The sequence below is a fragment of the Crassostrea angulata genome, chromosome 5, assembly GCF_025612915.1.
Source record: "Crassostrea angulata isolate pt1a10 chromosome 5, ASM2561291v2, whole genome shotgun sequence".
Classification (NCBI taxonomy): domain Eukaryota; kingdom Metazoa; phylum Mollusca; class Bivalvia; order Ostreida; family Ostreidae; genus Magallana; species Magallana angulata.
In genome coordinates, this window is record NC_069115.1 from 50,101,290 (window position 1) to 50,115,836 (window position 14,547).

General features: G+C 32.8%; 1 protein-coding gene across 2 annotated transcripts in view; it reads right to left on the reverse strand.

The window, feature by feature from the left end:
- The window catches only part of LOC128185898 (synaptotagmin-1-like), a 25,237-nt gene extending 11,056 nt beyond the window's left edge, over positions 1-14,181 (reverse strand). Inside the window, exons 1-2 of one of the 2 annotated variants that reach the window (XM_052855603.1) lie at positions 14,091-14,181; positions 2,581-2,779 (exon numbers count right to left, since the gene is read on the reverse strand). In XM_052855603.1, the coding sequence (XP_052711563.1) occupies positions 2,581-2,769 (189 nt within the window). In that variant the 5' untranslated portion in view covers positions 2,770-2,779; positions 14,091-14,181. Of the gene's footprint in view, positions 1-2,580; positions 2,780-7,654; positions 8,483-14,090 lie in introns of those variants that run through there. The other variant, XM_052855602.1, reaches the window with a different exon arrangement.
- Between the last annotated feature and the right edge of the window lie 366 nt (positions 14,182-14,547).

The following is a 14,547-nucleotide window of genomic DNA, read 5'->3' on the forward strand; positions in this document are numbered from 1 at the left end:
TTAATGAACAGTCTTATAATTAATTACAACCATTTTAACAAGAGCTTGGACATGTTGGACTTTGGGTAGATGTGTCAAACAGCAATGTGACGTAGGCCTGTCTATTGCATATTTCGCTTGAAACCGCGTCATTTTTAACTTGTTTTGACGAACGAAATAGATAGCTACCTCCAACCGAAAGTCTAAGTCTTGTTAAAATGGTTCTATACCGTGCAGGCAAACGTGACTACATTAAATCTGTCAATGAATAAAAGTGGCATTTTCCATGTAAGAGTTATCTTTCTTGTTGAATTTCATTCCACCTTTCCAATCTATCTGTACATGGTCCACAATTTCGGTTTCAAAGTAATACGTCGTAACATAGTTATAGAACCATTTTAACAAGACCTTGGACTTTCGGTTGGACGTAGCTATCTATTTCTTGCGTCAAAACAAGTTAAAAATGACGCGGTTTCAAGCGAAATATACACCGATTGCGTAGTCTTAGCTCAAAAGCCAGACAAATCTTGTTGATTTCACAGAACTTTGGCTGAGTGGCCAGCAATGAAATAGACAGGCCTACGTCACATTGCTGTTTGACACAACTACCCAAAGTCCAAGCTCTTGTTAAAACGATTCTATTTATTATTTCTGCTAAAATTCAGTTCAATTCGGTTTGATATGCGAACTTTAGGTTTTTTATATCAAGGTCAAAACTTCGGTAGCATGTTGCTGTTAAAAGTGAGACTTCCGGTGTCTTATCCAGTTTAAATTTTTCAAATTTGCAGCTCGAATGTTCTTCTGTTATTAAGTTAAATTAAATGCATAACAGTTATGTCCCGCTATTTTGTATCATTTTGCAAGAAATAATTTTCATGCTTTTTACAGTACTCTTAATTTCCGATGACGATACCAGTATAAGGATATGGAAGCACCTTGAAAACAAATCAAATAGCTGAATAAGATGGGAAAATGCAAATCTAATTGAAAACGTCAGATCAAGCCCAACCGAATCTCCGTTGAGATTAGTTAACATCGTAGGTCTTTGCATTTTTCTGTTGAGATCTGTTGCCATGAAGGAAAAAATATGCCATCGTCTCTATGCTTTAACTTCATAAAGGAAACCCTTCGGTTATGACGTCAGACCCTTGACCGGTCATCCGCAGAGTTTAAATTGAAGCAATAGAGAGACGACATTCGCAATCAATTGATACTGGTCCCAATTTCTGAGGGACACAATAGAAATGATCTGCCCTGTGCAATATTTGCTTATAGCTTGATCCACTGTTTGCTCTTTATGACGTATTAGAATCTTTAGAGAAGCATATCAAAGGTATAATTGTAAGTTGTTTAAGACGACATTTAATCTCGTGCTGCTACATGCAACATATAAAAATCAGATATGCCAACTGAATTCTGCAACATCTTGAAGTTAGATAAATGAAAAAAATAATGATTTTTGTTCTGGTTTCCTTGAGTTTGGTTCCATTTGGTCATGAACAGTGCCAAATTGATTCATTACATGTAACCATGTAGGTACTTTTTAAACAATCGAAATAGAAAAAGTTGCCAAGATATTATTTTGCTGTTAAAACAGTTGGTTTGGTAAACTTTCTGTTGATTGAGAATGGTACTCTTCGTGACATACCCTTAGGTGTCTACACTTTTCAATTTTAACCTTCTCTATTTTTTTTAAGTTCATGACCAGTATTTGATTAGATGAGACGTTTTAAATCTACAGTCAGCTAATTCTAACGTTATTCTAATAGTGTTTACCTTTTACTGAAGCCAGTTTTTATTTATTTTATGCAGTACTTTATATTCATGCACAAATCAAGACAGTTTTGACAGGTAATATTATCCTTCTGATTTAAACTCTTTCTTTTAAAATAAATGTGTATAAAAGTAAACGTGAACGATCTGAAACGTGTGAAGTATTTGAATCAAGAAAAAGCCTTGTTTATTGCGCTACGTGGGAGTAGGATAGAAATATGTTCGTAATCTGATCACATTCGTATCACTGGCAATCAACAAGAGATTTTTGTCTTGATTGATACTCTCTCTCTCTCTCTCTCTCTCTCTCTCTCTCTCTCTCTCTCTCCCTCTCTCTCTCTATCTCTCTCTCTGGTTTGTGTAACACGTTTTTTAAAAAGCTGAATGAACTGTAAAGTGAATTAGACGCAATCCATGTGACAAAGGAGGAGGGTTTAATTATAGCTAGGACTATCAGCGGCAGCTGGTTAGTGGTTGACAGCATCCGCCTGCTTCTGTCACTCTTGGTTTCTAAATCTCGCGTTGCTCTTCCTTAGAAAATCAATGTCTTTTTGTAGCCTAGGGTCAATTATTATTATTACTGCCGAAGATTGCGCCAGTAAATAAATCAGAGAATTGTGAGGCGCCAGTATCATGAAGCTGTCATAGACTTAAGTCATAATTTGTTTGTTGTACTTTTTTTTACACACAAACAAAAGTCACAATGTAAATTAAAATTGGTTCCATATTTCATCACTACCTGCACATCTGACAATCTATTATTGGCGAGAAATTGGCCTATGAATGAAAGCCACTACTAGCCCTGTTAGCATTGCATTTATTTGTTACCTGTGAAGCTGTTGAAATTGACATCAAAGATGGCGGTTTGTAGTCACCAACTGCATCATATCCGGTATACGAAGGAATGTTATGTCTGTGTTTCCGCTTCCGGTACACTTTACAGAGAATAAAACAGACGAATCCCCCAATAACACCGGCAAGGCTAAGAGTTACCCCGATGATGGCGGCATTCGTCATTTTCTACTTCCTGAAAATTAGAAGACAGCAACTGCAGAAAACAGGAATATAGTCAGCGAAGTCTTATGGGACTTTTACATGGATCAATAGATAAGAAATACATTTTAATATCTCTGCTTTCTTTTGGTAATGATATAATAACAAGTTTTGAAACAACTTTTACTCTTTTCTAATGGAGATACTATCGATTTATACCCCCTCTTCACAAATTTCAATTAAGTTTTCAGAAAATCAGATATTGTTTTCTATCTTCATCACTACGGGAGATTGTATTCATTTAATATATTGCCTTCATACGAGAAATAAAAGAAATATGATACAGTGCAGATTACGAAAGAAATGATTGATTCTGATAAAAATATCCCTCTTCTCGCAATTCCAATAAATATATTCATAAAATTTCTTTGGAAGATTTTTCCTTGCAGTCTTTTATAAAATAAATCTACAAATAGCGTGCCTGTGAAAGTAGCACTTTTTTCACATTTTCTTATACAACACATTTCTAAAGAGGGTAAAACGTTTACGAATTAACATGTACACTTTTCTGTAACGCAAAACTATGTGAAAGATTTAGGGCGTAATTGTAAAACATTGTCTAATGACCCTTTCCTATATATGATCAGAAAAAAAATTTGGTTAAAATGAATACAATATTTTACGGACGTCATGGATAGTAATATGTCACATCCGTTAGTTTACGTCATATCCGGCCTTGGTACATGTATATATATAAAAAAAAAGCTTGTTATGATAAATGCTTCAGTGACAACACCACAAATAACAATTTTATGTAAGGTTTTTAATTCAAAACATGTTTTGATATCATTGAAAACGATTCCTGAATGTAGAATTATACTATCGCCTTTTTAAGAGACCATGTAAATCTTATATATTAGTAAACCACAATTTTTTTATAATGTTAATCAGTTGCTTACAATATATAGCTATTTAGAGACACAACAAAACCCCCAGAAAATTTCAATTATGATTTATATTGATTTACATAAAAAATGTTTCAATTTCAAATTTGTTCTAAGTATACCCTCGGTATATGGTCAAAGGGCCATCATGTTTTTACTTTTCATTAAGTAATCTATATACATTGATTACTTATTCATAAAACACTAGCCTCACCAATTATGTTTTCATAAACATGTATTTTCGTCCTCAGAAATAACCTTTAAGCTAACCTTGTACAGTTAAATAAAGTCAACAGCTGTTTTATCATATTCATCATTTTCTTTTCATATTGAAAACATAAACACGAACCTGGTTTCATCAATTTATGAAGATAAATACGAACTTTACCAGAAAATGAAATGTTCTTATGCAAATATCGCATTTTTAAAGTTTTAAACGGTCGTTGTCACAATTTGAAAATTTTATTTTTCTGGATTTTTTTCCTGTTTATATTACGACACTAACTTTAAGATTGTTGCAATGATTAGCCAACATCTACGTGGGTTGACTTTTAGGGCTATAATTAAGCAAGATGAACGAGTCACAATATCAAATCATTAGAAAAAGTTTTTTTCAAGCAGATTTTTTTGCTATTTGCTAGTTCGTTATGGGCAGAAAAACAGTTTCTAGTGTTTGTTACATTCAGTTTTGTTTGAAACCAAATATACTAGTCTTTTTTTCCTATTGAACACTAAATACCGTATAACGGGTATTTTCTGCGGCTTGAAATTTTTGCGGTTTAACCCCTAAAAAGTATTAAATTATATTCTGCGTTTTCAATTTCTGCGGTTACATTAGACCGCAAAAAAATACATATGTTTACCGGATTTGTCATAGGGAACGTAAACTAGAGAACTAAACTTACATATCTTAAAATCGACATTCTTACCGTGTTCACGGTGAATTAGAACTAACTCTCAAATGTTTTACAAGTCTACTAAATACTGCTTGTGAACTTTTCTCAGATCATGTTTATTTCATACTCGACTAAACACACAGTCCTTATATCCGTTCAGCTATAATTGATATCGCCCAGGTAACATGAGATAATTAGGTGTGAAATACGACGCAGAGCCCCCTAATAACGGACTGACGACGTTTGAAAATTATAGCTTGTATTTTAAATATTGTCAAAATTAGTGATTTTTTTAAAGAATATTTTGCGTTTTGAATTTTTGCGGATTTTACTTATCCGCAAAATACCGCAGAAAATAAACAACCGCAGAAAATACCCGTTATACGGTATGTAAACAAAAACATGACCTGATTTTGTTAACCTTTTTTACATAACAAAGAATTGTAAGCTCTATATCTGGCTCTGAACTCGACAACTAACGCTCAACTTGTAATTTATCATCAGGACCATCAAGCATTCTCAACATAAAAAATGGATAAATGAAATTTGAAAATGCTCAGATCAAGTCATCAAGCGCCCGTTTAAGTTAGTTATACATACGCACATATTAACAAAGGTAACAATTTTCTTTTGTTACAATCGTTATGTAAAGAAGACCTATAAATACATATCATAATATGGTATACATGTATGTGTGTTATTATAAGTGTCTTTTCAGTAGGTGTTCCATATTGGCGCTTATTTGACACGCCTTTAAGAAGTAATTAACTTATGGGCTGAATAGAAAATTAAGCGACTGTAAGATAGTAACATTGCCGAAAATGATAGAAATATGACACATACACAGTCTTTTGACCTTAAGGTCTTCGTTTGACCTGAATATAAAAGTAACTCAAAGTTTCAGATGGTTCGCGACAAATCAAATAAATAAGGATATGGTGTTTAAATATTCCATGAGAAAGAAAAGTTTACTTAATTAGGCCTACATGTAACTTAAGGAAGATGGTCTACATAAAATATCAAAGTGCAAACATACTCTTTGAACATTGGGAGAAGTTTATATAATGAAAGAAGTTAACCAATAATTATAACCCTCAACTGTATTGAATTGTTGTGATAAAGAGATGTTCGATAAAAATATATAAATAAAATTGGGATCTCTTCACTTAAGGCGACATTGTTTGAAATCTATTTGTCTCAGTCAGTGTTTCTTGAAAAGATGCATTACTGGGCAAACGGTGCTTTAACCCCCCCCCCCCCCCCCCCCCCCTCTTATTCAGATAAGCTATTTAACCACCACATCAATGAAACAAATACACTGAGAATCAATGAACATCCCATTCAATATCTACTATCAAAGGTTAATTTCTTGTAACATAGTATTCGGTTGATTGATTAGGAATCTCTCTAACGTCAATCAGGACCATAATGCAAATTCTACCATAAATAGACCGTTAAATGGCGCCACTAACTTCCGGTCCAACGATTCAATCAAGTTGTGCCTTTAATGTTTTCTTTTTGCGTGTCAGGATTGTCGAGATATTGATCCCATTTTTTTTTTATGACACCAATCTTCTGGTGTTTTCACCTATTCTAAAGAACGCATTCCGTTTTGTGGGTTAATTGTTATTTGTTTTGAATACTGAACTCAATAAAATATAAAAATAACCCGTTGTTCTTTAAATAGTTTGATAAGCTGCAAATACATTGCAACAACAACTTCTTGATTCGTTGTTTTTGTTCATGTAACTTAATGCTCAGTGACTTCATTTCTGATCCTTTGGATAAGAATATTATTTCAATTTTATTTTCCCATTTGAAATAAACAAAATGTCAACAAATAGATTGGCCAAAACTAAGATGCGCACGTACGCGTGTTTAAAAATCATTGAATTTTTTTTTTAGATAAACATGAAATTCGTTTTGTATGAACATGATCGATGCTATCAAGTTAATAAGTTGAAGCAATAAAGATAATGCGGTTGCCATCACATTACACACTATGTTTATGATGTTTACGACAATGTTTATTTCCTTCTTCTATTAAATGTTGGCTCTCAAATGACCGAGATTTTATTCTTTATACAAATTGAATCTCGGTCTTTATTCTTAAGTCTTTAGAAGGGTATCAATATTAAAATCGACATATTTAATCGACAAGCCCCCCCCCCCCCCCCTTTTTACATTGTACAATACATGTACATTACTGACTGAAAATCAATAAACGACATCTGCATACTACATAACTTTTATTTATAGAAATTACTCCAATAAAACTGGTATAAAATATCTCATATATCATTGAATCAGATGCGCTGAACAACATCTGATAAATGGCCCACTCGGAGTTGTGTTACATAGTCCTGATTGAACAACACAACACATGACAACATGTCGATCGTGCATTCATAGCTTCCAATGTCATATTTTACTGATAAAAACTATAAATAAACGTGTGTTTATTTTTAAAGGATTTCTACCAAATAAATAGATAAAAAAACATTTAAGGGAGAAATGAAATACTGTTTTTAACAAATTAAGGCACACTTTACATTTTAGGTGAGGAATGAGATGTTCACTTTGTAAGCCCAAAGTTTAAACTGTCATTAGTCTAATGCAACCTTCACCTGACAGAGAGCTTCTATAAAGTGATGTTCTAATCCTTTTACAGAATGTAGTTTCTCTGTGTAAAGCTATTATCCGTCAAGCAGATTGATTAGGCCCGGTACGGTCGATCAGACTCTTTACACACATATAGTTGCGCTATGTAGGATAATGTCCCCTGCAGGTTATCAATCTACAACGGCCAGCAATTTGAACTAGCTGTTGATAATCCTTAGTATCAAGATGCGCGAGTAAAAAAAAAATTCATTCAGTCGATGCGGCGAGGTTAACAAACAAATTGGATGAGAATAGAAAAAGCAATTGAACAAATCCCTGTGGAAATCAAATTTTCAACAACCTCAGTATGTAAATACTCAGATTTTGTAATTCTTGTACATCGAAATAGAATAATGAGGGAAAAATCGGAAAAAGGATTTGAGGAAATCTTAAACAAACTGTACTTACCTGTGTTCACCTTGATAAATTCTTTGAGCCATTTTTATCTCGAAGACACACCACAGACGATTCTGAAAATATCAACTCTCCTAAGAATTCATTATCACATTAACAAACGGCGAGTAGGGTGCGGAAACAGGTGTCAATTAAACGACTCTTTCTTCAGAGCCTAGATTGATCCCAGTTAAGTTCTGTGACATTGTTTTCGAGCGCTTCTAATCCAGTGCGAGAGGCAGACAAGAAAAATCACTAGAGAAAGAAAGAAAAAATATTTCCACTGAACCCGAGGCCGTGACGCCGCCCTGGTCGACTATCAACCTTTACTAACACTGCCTTTAGACCAATATGTTAGTGAGTGGGCACCAAATCAATGGAAATGCTTTGTACGGATCGACAGCGAAGACTTCACGACAGCAGCACCTCCGATGTAGCAGCAACACTTTATCTCGGTTCTCCTATACCGCTGCCTTCATCAGATTCAATCCGTTATAACATGTCAATGATGTTGACCTTATATCATAACTTGAATGTCCAATAATTCTCCCACTTGACCAACTTTGTGATTTTTACCTCATAAGATGTTAAAAAAAGAATCAGACTTGAATTCACACCTGTGGAATTGTAAAAACGAATTTAAAATTCTTTAAATGAAAAATTTATATCCTAATAAATTCGATTAAAACTATTTACAGTCGACTTTACATTAACGTTCTATGAATCGAACCGATGAAATGGAAAATATGTTCCTTCAAGTGGCACAAGAAGGTTTACCAACATCTATTAAATTCCCATAGCAATTCCACGTTTTGTATCCATCTCTGAGAGCGTCCGCTGGTCGATCAGGAATCACGGCTTCTAACGGTTGAGCCTTATTGTTATCAGCGCCAACTTGTTGCTACAGAAAGGGGGCCATCGTTACATCTTTATTCGATTATAGCATCGAAATAATCACGAAATAACACGTCAAATCATGCGGCAACATTTCGCTCTTATCTGCACAGAGTCTAATTGGTTTCATACGAATTAATGCTGAAGAATCATAAAGCATTCTTATTTAAAAATTTTTCGGATTTGTTTTTAATAATCGGAATCTGATTTATATCGGTGCATTGAGAAAAAAATATTGGTTTTCTTTCCGTTTTTTACCACGTTAAATCTACTTTTTTGCATTATCTTTCCATCAGTATAAACTAGTTTGTAGAAAGTTAGATTAATAATTTTTATATGAAGACATGTAATATTGTGCCATTTCCACATGGCTCTATAAATTAGGAAATTAATAGATATATATTAGCTTGACAGTATGACATACATTAATATTACATCATTTTGTAAATTAATATTGATTGGCTTTTTTCAAGGTGTTAACCAGAAAGATTTATCACGTGACCACTGCTTTAGGTGTCATGACAACAAAAGTGTTGCCCGAGGCCTTACGATACGCGGCAATCGGAAGGCCATGGAAGATGCCCTGGACAAAGGTGGTAAAAATGATTCTGATTAAGTTGAAACAGGCAAAATTTAAGTAATAACTTCTTTCCAATGTTCACGTATGTACATTAATACATCAATAATACAGACAGAGAATGCGTAATTTGTAAAAAACAAAAAAACAAAAACAAAACAAAAACAAAAACAACCGCCCTTAAAGATTTTTACATCAACAAGAGCTTAATATGCATTATCCTCACATCGATATCATTATCAAAACCTGATTTTTTGGCGCGGATAATCTGGCTTTTGTATATTGATAGTAATAGCTGGAGTATATTTTCACCACAATATTATGTACAGTGGTACTATTTTCCCCCGTTAAATTATCTAAATTAGAAATATCGGAGGCGGTTTAATTTTGATTTCTGTGTTGGCAAGTACCAACTAAAGGTAATAAACGTCTTGCGAGGTTAGTCAACACAATTAATTTCCTCTTGACAAATGATTATGATAATTCTGGAAGAGTAATATGCTAAATTATTCAGTTTTGTAAAAATAATAAGCAGCATAGAGTATCTATGGGGGTCGATATTTTCATATTCTAAGTGAACCACCTTTTGAAGAGAAAGTTAATGAGGTAGTTCTATTTTGTCGATGTTTTCATTCAGTGGATCCTTTAAGGCTTTATGTAAGTGCTGCACGCGACCTTTTCGTTATCATAGTTTCCAGCCACTCCTAGCTCGGAACTTATTCATTAATGGTAACGGTGAAGCAATGTTGGAACAAAAGTAAATTAATTTGAGGCAAATCGATTGGGAATTAACGGTTGTCATGAGTAATCGTGCGGTGAATTACAAAATGGAGTTTGATTGAATGAATTTGTCTCAATTAAGCATACAAGGTTACTTAACATTGTGATGTAAGGGTCATGGTAAAAGTGGATCCAAGAAGAGCAGAGACCCCGGACAGTGATGTACACTGTAACTACATGTATTTACGAACAAACACTGTCAATTTATTTCCAACATTTCTAATATCACCGTTCCAAAATCTCAAATATTTAAACAAAGAACTTTGCATCGTAATCCAAAACAACGTAGATAGGATAAGGGACCAATGATGTGGTTAATTCAAAAATTTGAAAAATTCTAAGCACACTGAGTTCATATTCAGAGCAAATAATTATTTATTATCCATCTTTCTTGTGTATTTAATTTAAAAGAAGAAACATGACAAACAGTTTAAATAAAAACTGTATCGACACGTCATATTTTTAATAATTAAACACGAATTTCAAGAATTCCTGATTTATAACCCTTTAAATGCCCTTTCAACTAGTCTTGCTTTCTACTTAAACGTGAGGCTACACGTGATCAGTGACGCAACTTCCTCACACGATTAATGAGAATCAACCTTTAATCATGGCATTTCACCACAACACTACGATATATCATAGCTACGTAAACTTAGGATTTCGTGCACTGTTCATAAGTAGTATCAGGCTATTTCACAATAATTGCTGTACTGCTTTATTGCAAGAAAAAGTTAGATACAATGTATGTAGCTTCGTTCGAAAGTCGTGACGGATAAAACAGGCAGCAATGACAAATTGTGTCTGTTATTGTTATTCTGCACAAATAACTTGAACGTCATAAAAGAAATGTTTTCAGCTTCATATATATATATATATATATATATATATATATATATATATATATATATATATATATATATATATATATATATATATATATGAGGTGAACCATTTTTGCAAAGTTTATCGGTAAAACTTTGAACCTAAATAAAATCAGTTCGTTAAACAAATCAAATACATAATATACCAAGGAATGCTAAGTTATACTATGAGATAACAATAAGAACTGCACAATGATTTCGAGGAACATGTATTTTAGTGGAGTATATGAAAAAAGAATGGCGTAATTCAAAATCAAATTTTATAGAAAATATTTCAATGATGTATCAACAGTTCTTAAATACAAATATTTAATTTCAAATTTTGTGTTCACACAAAGCAGGCATACTGCAAGTTAACAGTTGCATGCATACGGCATGATATCAGATCACTTTAAATTTGTCACCGCACGATAAAAAATGATTAAGACGAACTTTAACAATATTTTATTTTATATTCCTAATAGTTGAATTCTTCATCAAATGACTGATTATAATGAGGGAAAACCTTTCTAGGAAATTACACATACCTTGTCCAATAAATTAATTATAGTGAATTGACAGTAATAGTAAGCTCTGTATCCAATGCCGAAAGAAATTTATTTAAATCCAAACAGACTAAAAGTACATACATTTTGCTATTTGTTTTGGATTTTGCATATTTGAGCGTTCATTTACTGGACTATTTATCTAATGGTCGAACAAGTAGTTGTCGCTATTCTAGAATTCAGTTCAAGATTATGATTTTCGTAGCATTATTCTAATTTGTGAATAAAAATATGCTATCCACAGAACTCTTGAGTTAGGAGGTAGTACATGTACATGATACTAAGTATGTATGTTTTTATGCTGCAATTACCGTGTATTATAAAAGCTTTATAGGAAAGGAAAATCTAAACAGTATACCTTTGTCCTGGAAGCATAACATACCTTAAGGGAAGGACGATCACAAGAAATACTTTAAGTGTATTGTATATAGGTCACCCGAGTGACTGATGTAAACTATCCTTCTTTTTAAGTTTTTTAATATTGGAAGGGCAAAAACCATTTACGGAAAGACGATTATAAGCAAATACTTCCAATGTGTTGTATCTACATGTAGGTTACCTGAGTGACGGATAAACACTATTTTCCTTTTTTAGTTCCTAATAAAAAAGATGCGTTGAAGTTGCTGTTGGTCGTAATGTAAGATGAGAATCCTCTATTTTGTTATATACTTCTTCGGTGATAAAAGCCCACTGCAAGGCGTTTTCGGATATGTAAACACAAGTGTACGTACCCGGAAATAATACTGCCAGAAGCTCTCTGATACATGAAGCATAATTTCTAAAGATTATTTAAGTCATTATAACGATTATTTTCTCGAATTATCCAATACATGCATCGCTCAGTGAGGGTATGAACGCAATCTGTAAAATGAGACCGCATTTCTCAAAATATCACCCTTGTACAATGGCAATATGCTGGAAAACGTGTGTATTTTTCAATCTGATTAAAACTACCTCATTCCTCCTACACTCATAATGGTTTGTCAGGTATCGATAAGAAGATGTACATTGACGTTATATTCTCGCGTTTTTCTGAAATGACCTCCAAGTCGACTGGTTCACCCTTTTAGTCTATCTTTTTCTTTCCAGAAAAGTTTATTCAATTTTAATTGATTTTTAAATAACAACGGCCATTATTCATTAATTCTTACATAAAATGATCGGATTTGACATTTTATCTTAAATGAATAAGTAGAAAGAACTTTATGTAATTCTACTCTTCATCTTATATATTATTATCCCACTCCAAAGTAAATACCAGATAGTCCTAGTCGTAGAAAAACAATTCTATTTGTAACAGAATTGTGTTTTATATATTCATACACAACTTATATGTATATTGAAAATAAATGATTTTGTATATTAACATTTTGGAGTATGAAAACAAATAACATGTATCCTTCTTATTAATAGATAGTTTAAATGATTTATTAATCAATCTGCTTTGTTCCTTCATCTGAAATTTCTATAAAATGGTTGGTCCGATTTTATATCCAATTTTGTGTACGCTTTTAAACGATCATGATGCTTTGTATGTGTATAATAAAGACATTGCAGTAGTTCATACACTTTTCATAAAAAAATTACAACAAATGACTTAAACGCGCCATTTTAAATAGATCTTTTCTTCTAATAACGAGAAATTTTCTTGTAATAACGAGATAAGTTACTCGTAATAATAAGATCTTTACTCGTAATAACGAGATAATTAACACGTTATAACGAATTTTTTTCGTAAATACAAGATAGTTAACACGCAATACCGAGATCTTTCTCGTAATAACGAGATAATTAACTCGTAATAACGAGATTATTAACTCGCAAGAACGAGATCTTTTCTCCTTATAACGAGATAATTAACTCGTAATAACGATATATTTTCTCGTTATTACGATATAAAAATATTTTTTAATGTGGCCCTAATCGTCTTTCGTAAATATCAACTGTGACAAATATTTTTTCATTTGGGTTCACGCATAGCATGATGCAGTAAATTGCATACTGCATGATACTGGATCCCTTTGAAAACAGTCTTTGCCCGCGAATGAAAAAATAACTAAAGATGGACTTCCAGGGTATTTTGTTTTAAATGTCTAATTTATTTGTATTCTTCATAAATTTACCTATTATAATTGGGGTGAACCTTTCAGAAAACTACACATACCTTGTACAATATATCAATCATAGTGGCTCAACAGTAGTCCTGAACTCTATGTTAAATGTTGAATGAAATACAAGTCATGTATATCTAAAACAAACAGTCTAAATAAACTCATACATTGTGTAATGGCCCAAATAGTGTACATGTAATCACTACCCTAGTGTATCGCTCAAGATAATAATTCTCATAACATTATATAGCTTATTAATTAAGATGTGAAAGAAAATTATTACATGTTATCCAAAGAAATGTGAGTTAGGAGGTCGTAAAGAATATGTATGGTTGTAAGTTGCAAATAAAGTATACTGTAAAAGTTGGTAGACTTTTTAGTAAAGAACAATCTAAACAGCATCCAAATTTGTCTTATAAGCAGAGCAAACCTTTAGGGGAGGCCAATTACAAGGAAATACTTCAAGTGTGCTGTATCTACGTCATCTGAATGACTAATGTAAACTATTTTCCTTTTTTATTTCTAAATTAAAAGTTGCGTTAAAGTCGCTGTTGGTCGTAATGTAAGAGGAGAATCCGCGGATTTGTTATTTACTTCTTCGATGACAAACGCCCACTGCAAGCAAGACTTTTTCTGATATGGTGACATATATGTACGTACCCGGAACAATACTGCAAGAAACATTTTGATAGCATAATTTAGAGACTATCCACGTCATAGTAACCGATAGTTCCTCGAATAATCCAATCAATGCAGAGCACAGTAAGGGTTCGAACGCAACCTGTAAAATGAGATAGCCATTCTCAAAATGTCATTTTAGTATAACAATTGGAAATAAATGTGTTGGAAAATGAAATCAAATCTATCTAATAGGTGCGTTGTTATAAACAATTATGATGAAGTAAAGAAATAATTGTATTGCCATAAAGTATCATTGTCAAGTAAAGAAAAAATCTTACAGGTTAATTTGTTGTAGCTTCAAAATTTGAATATTTTACTCCTTATTTTAGATTGAAATATTTATTCATAGGATGTCTTGCAGTTGAGTGCAAACGGCACGATTGGATAGCTTTGAAAACAATCACTGCACACATAGAAAACTACACTATCCTTGTAC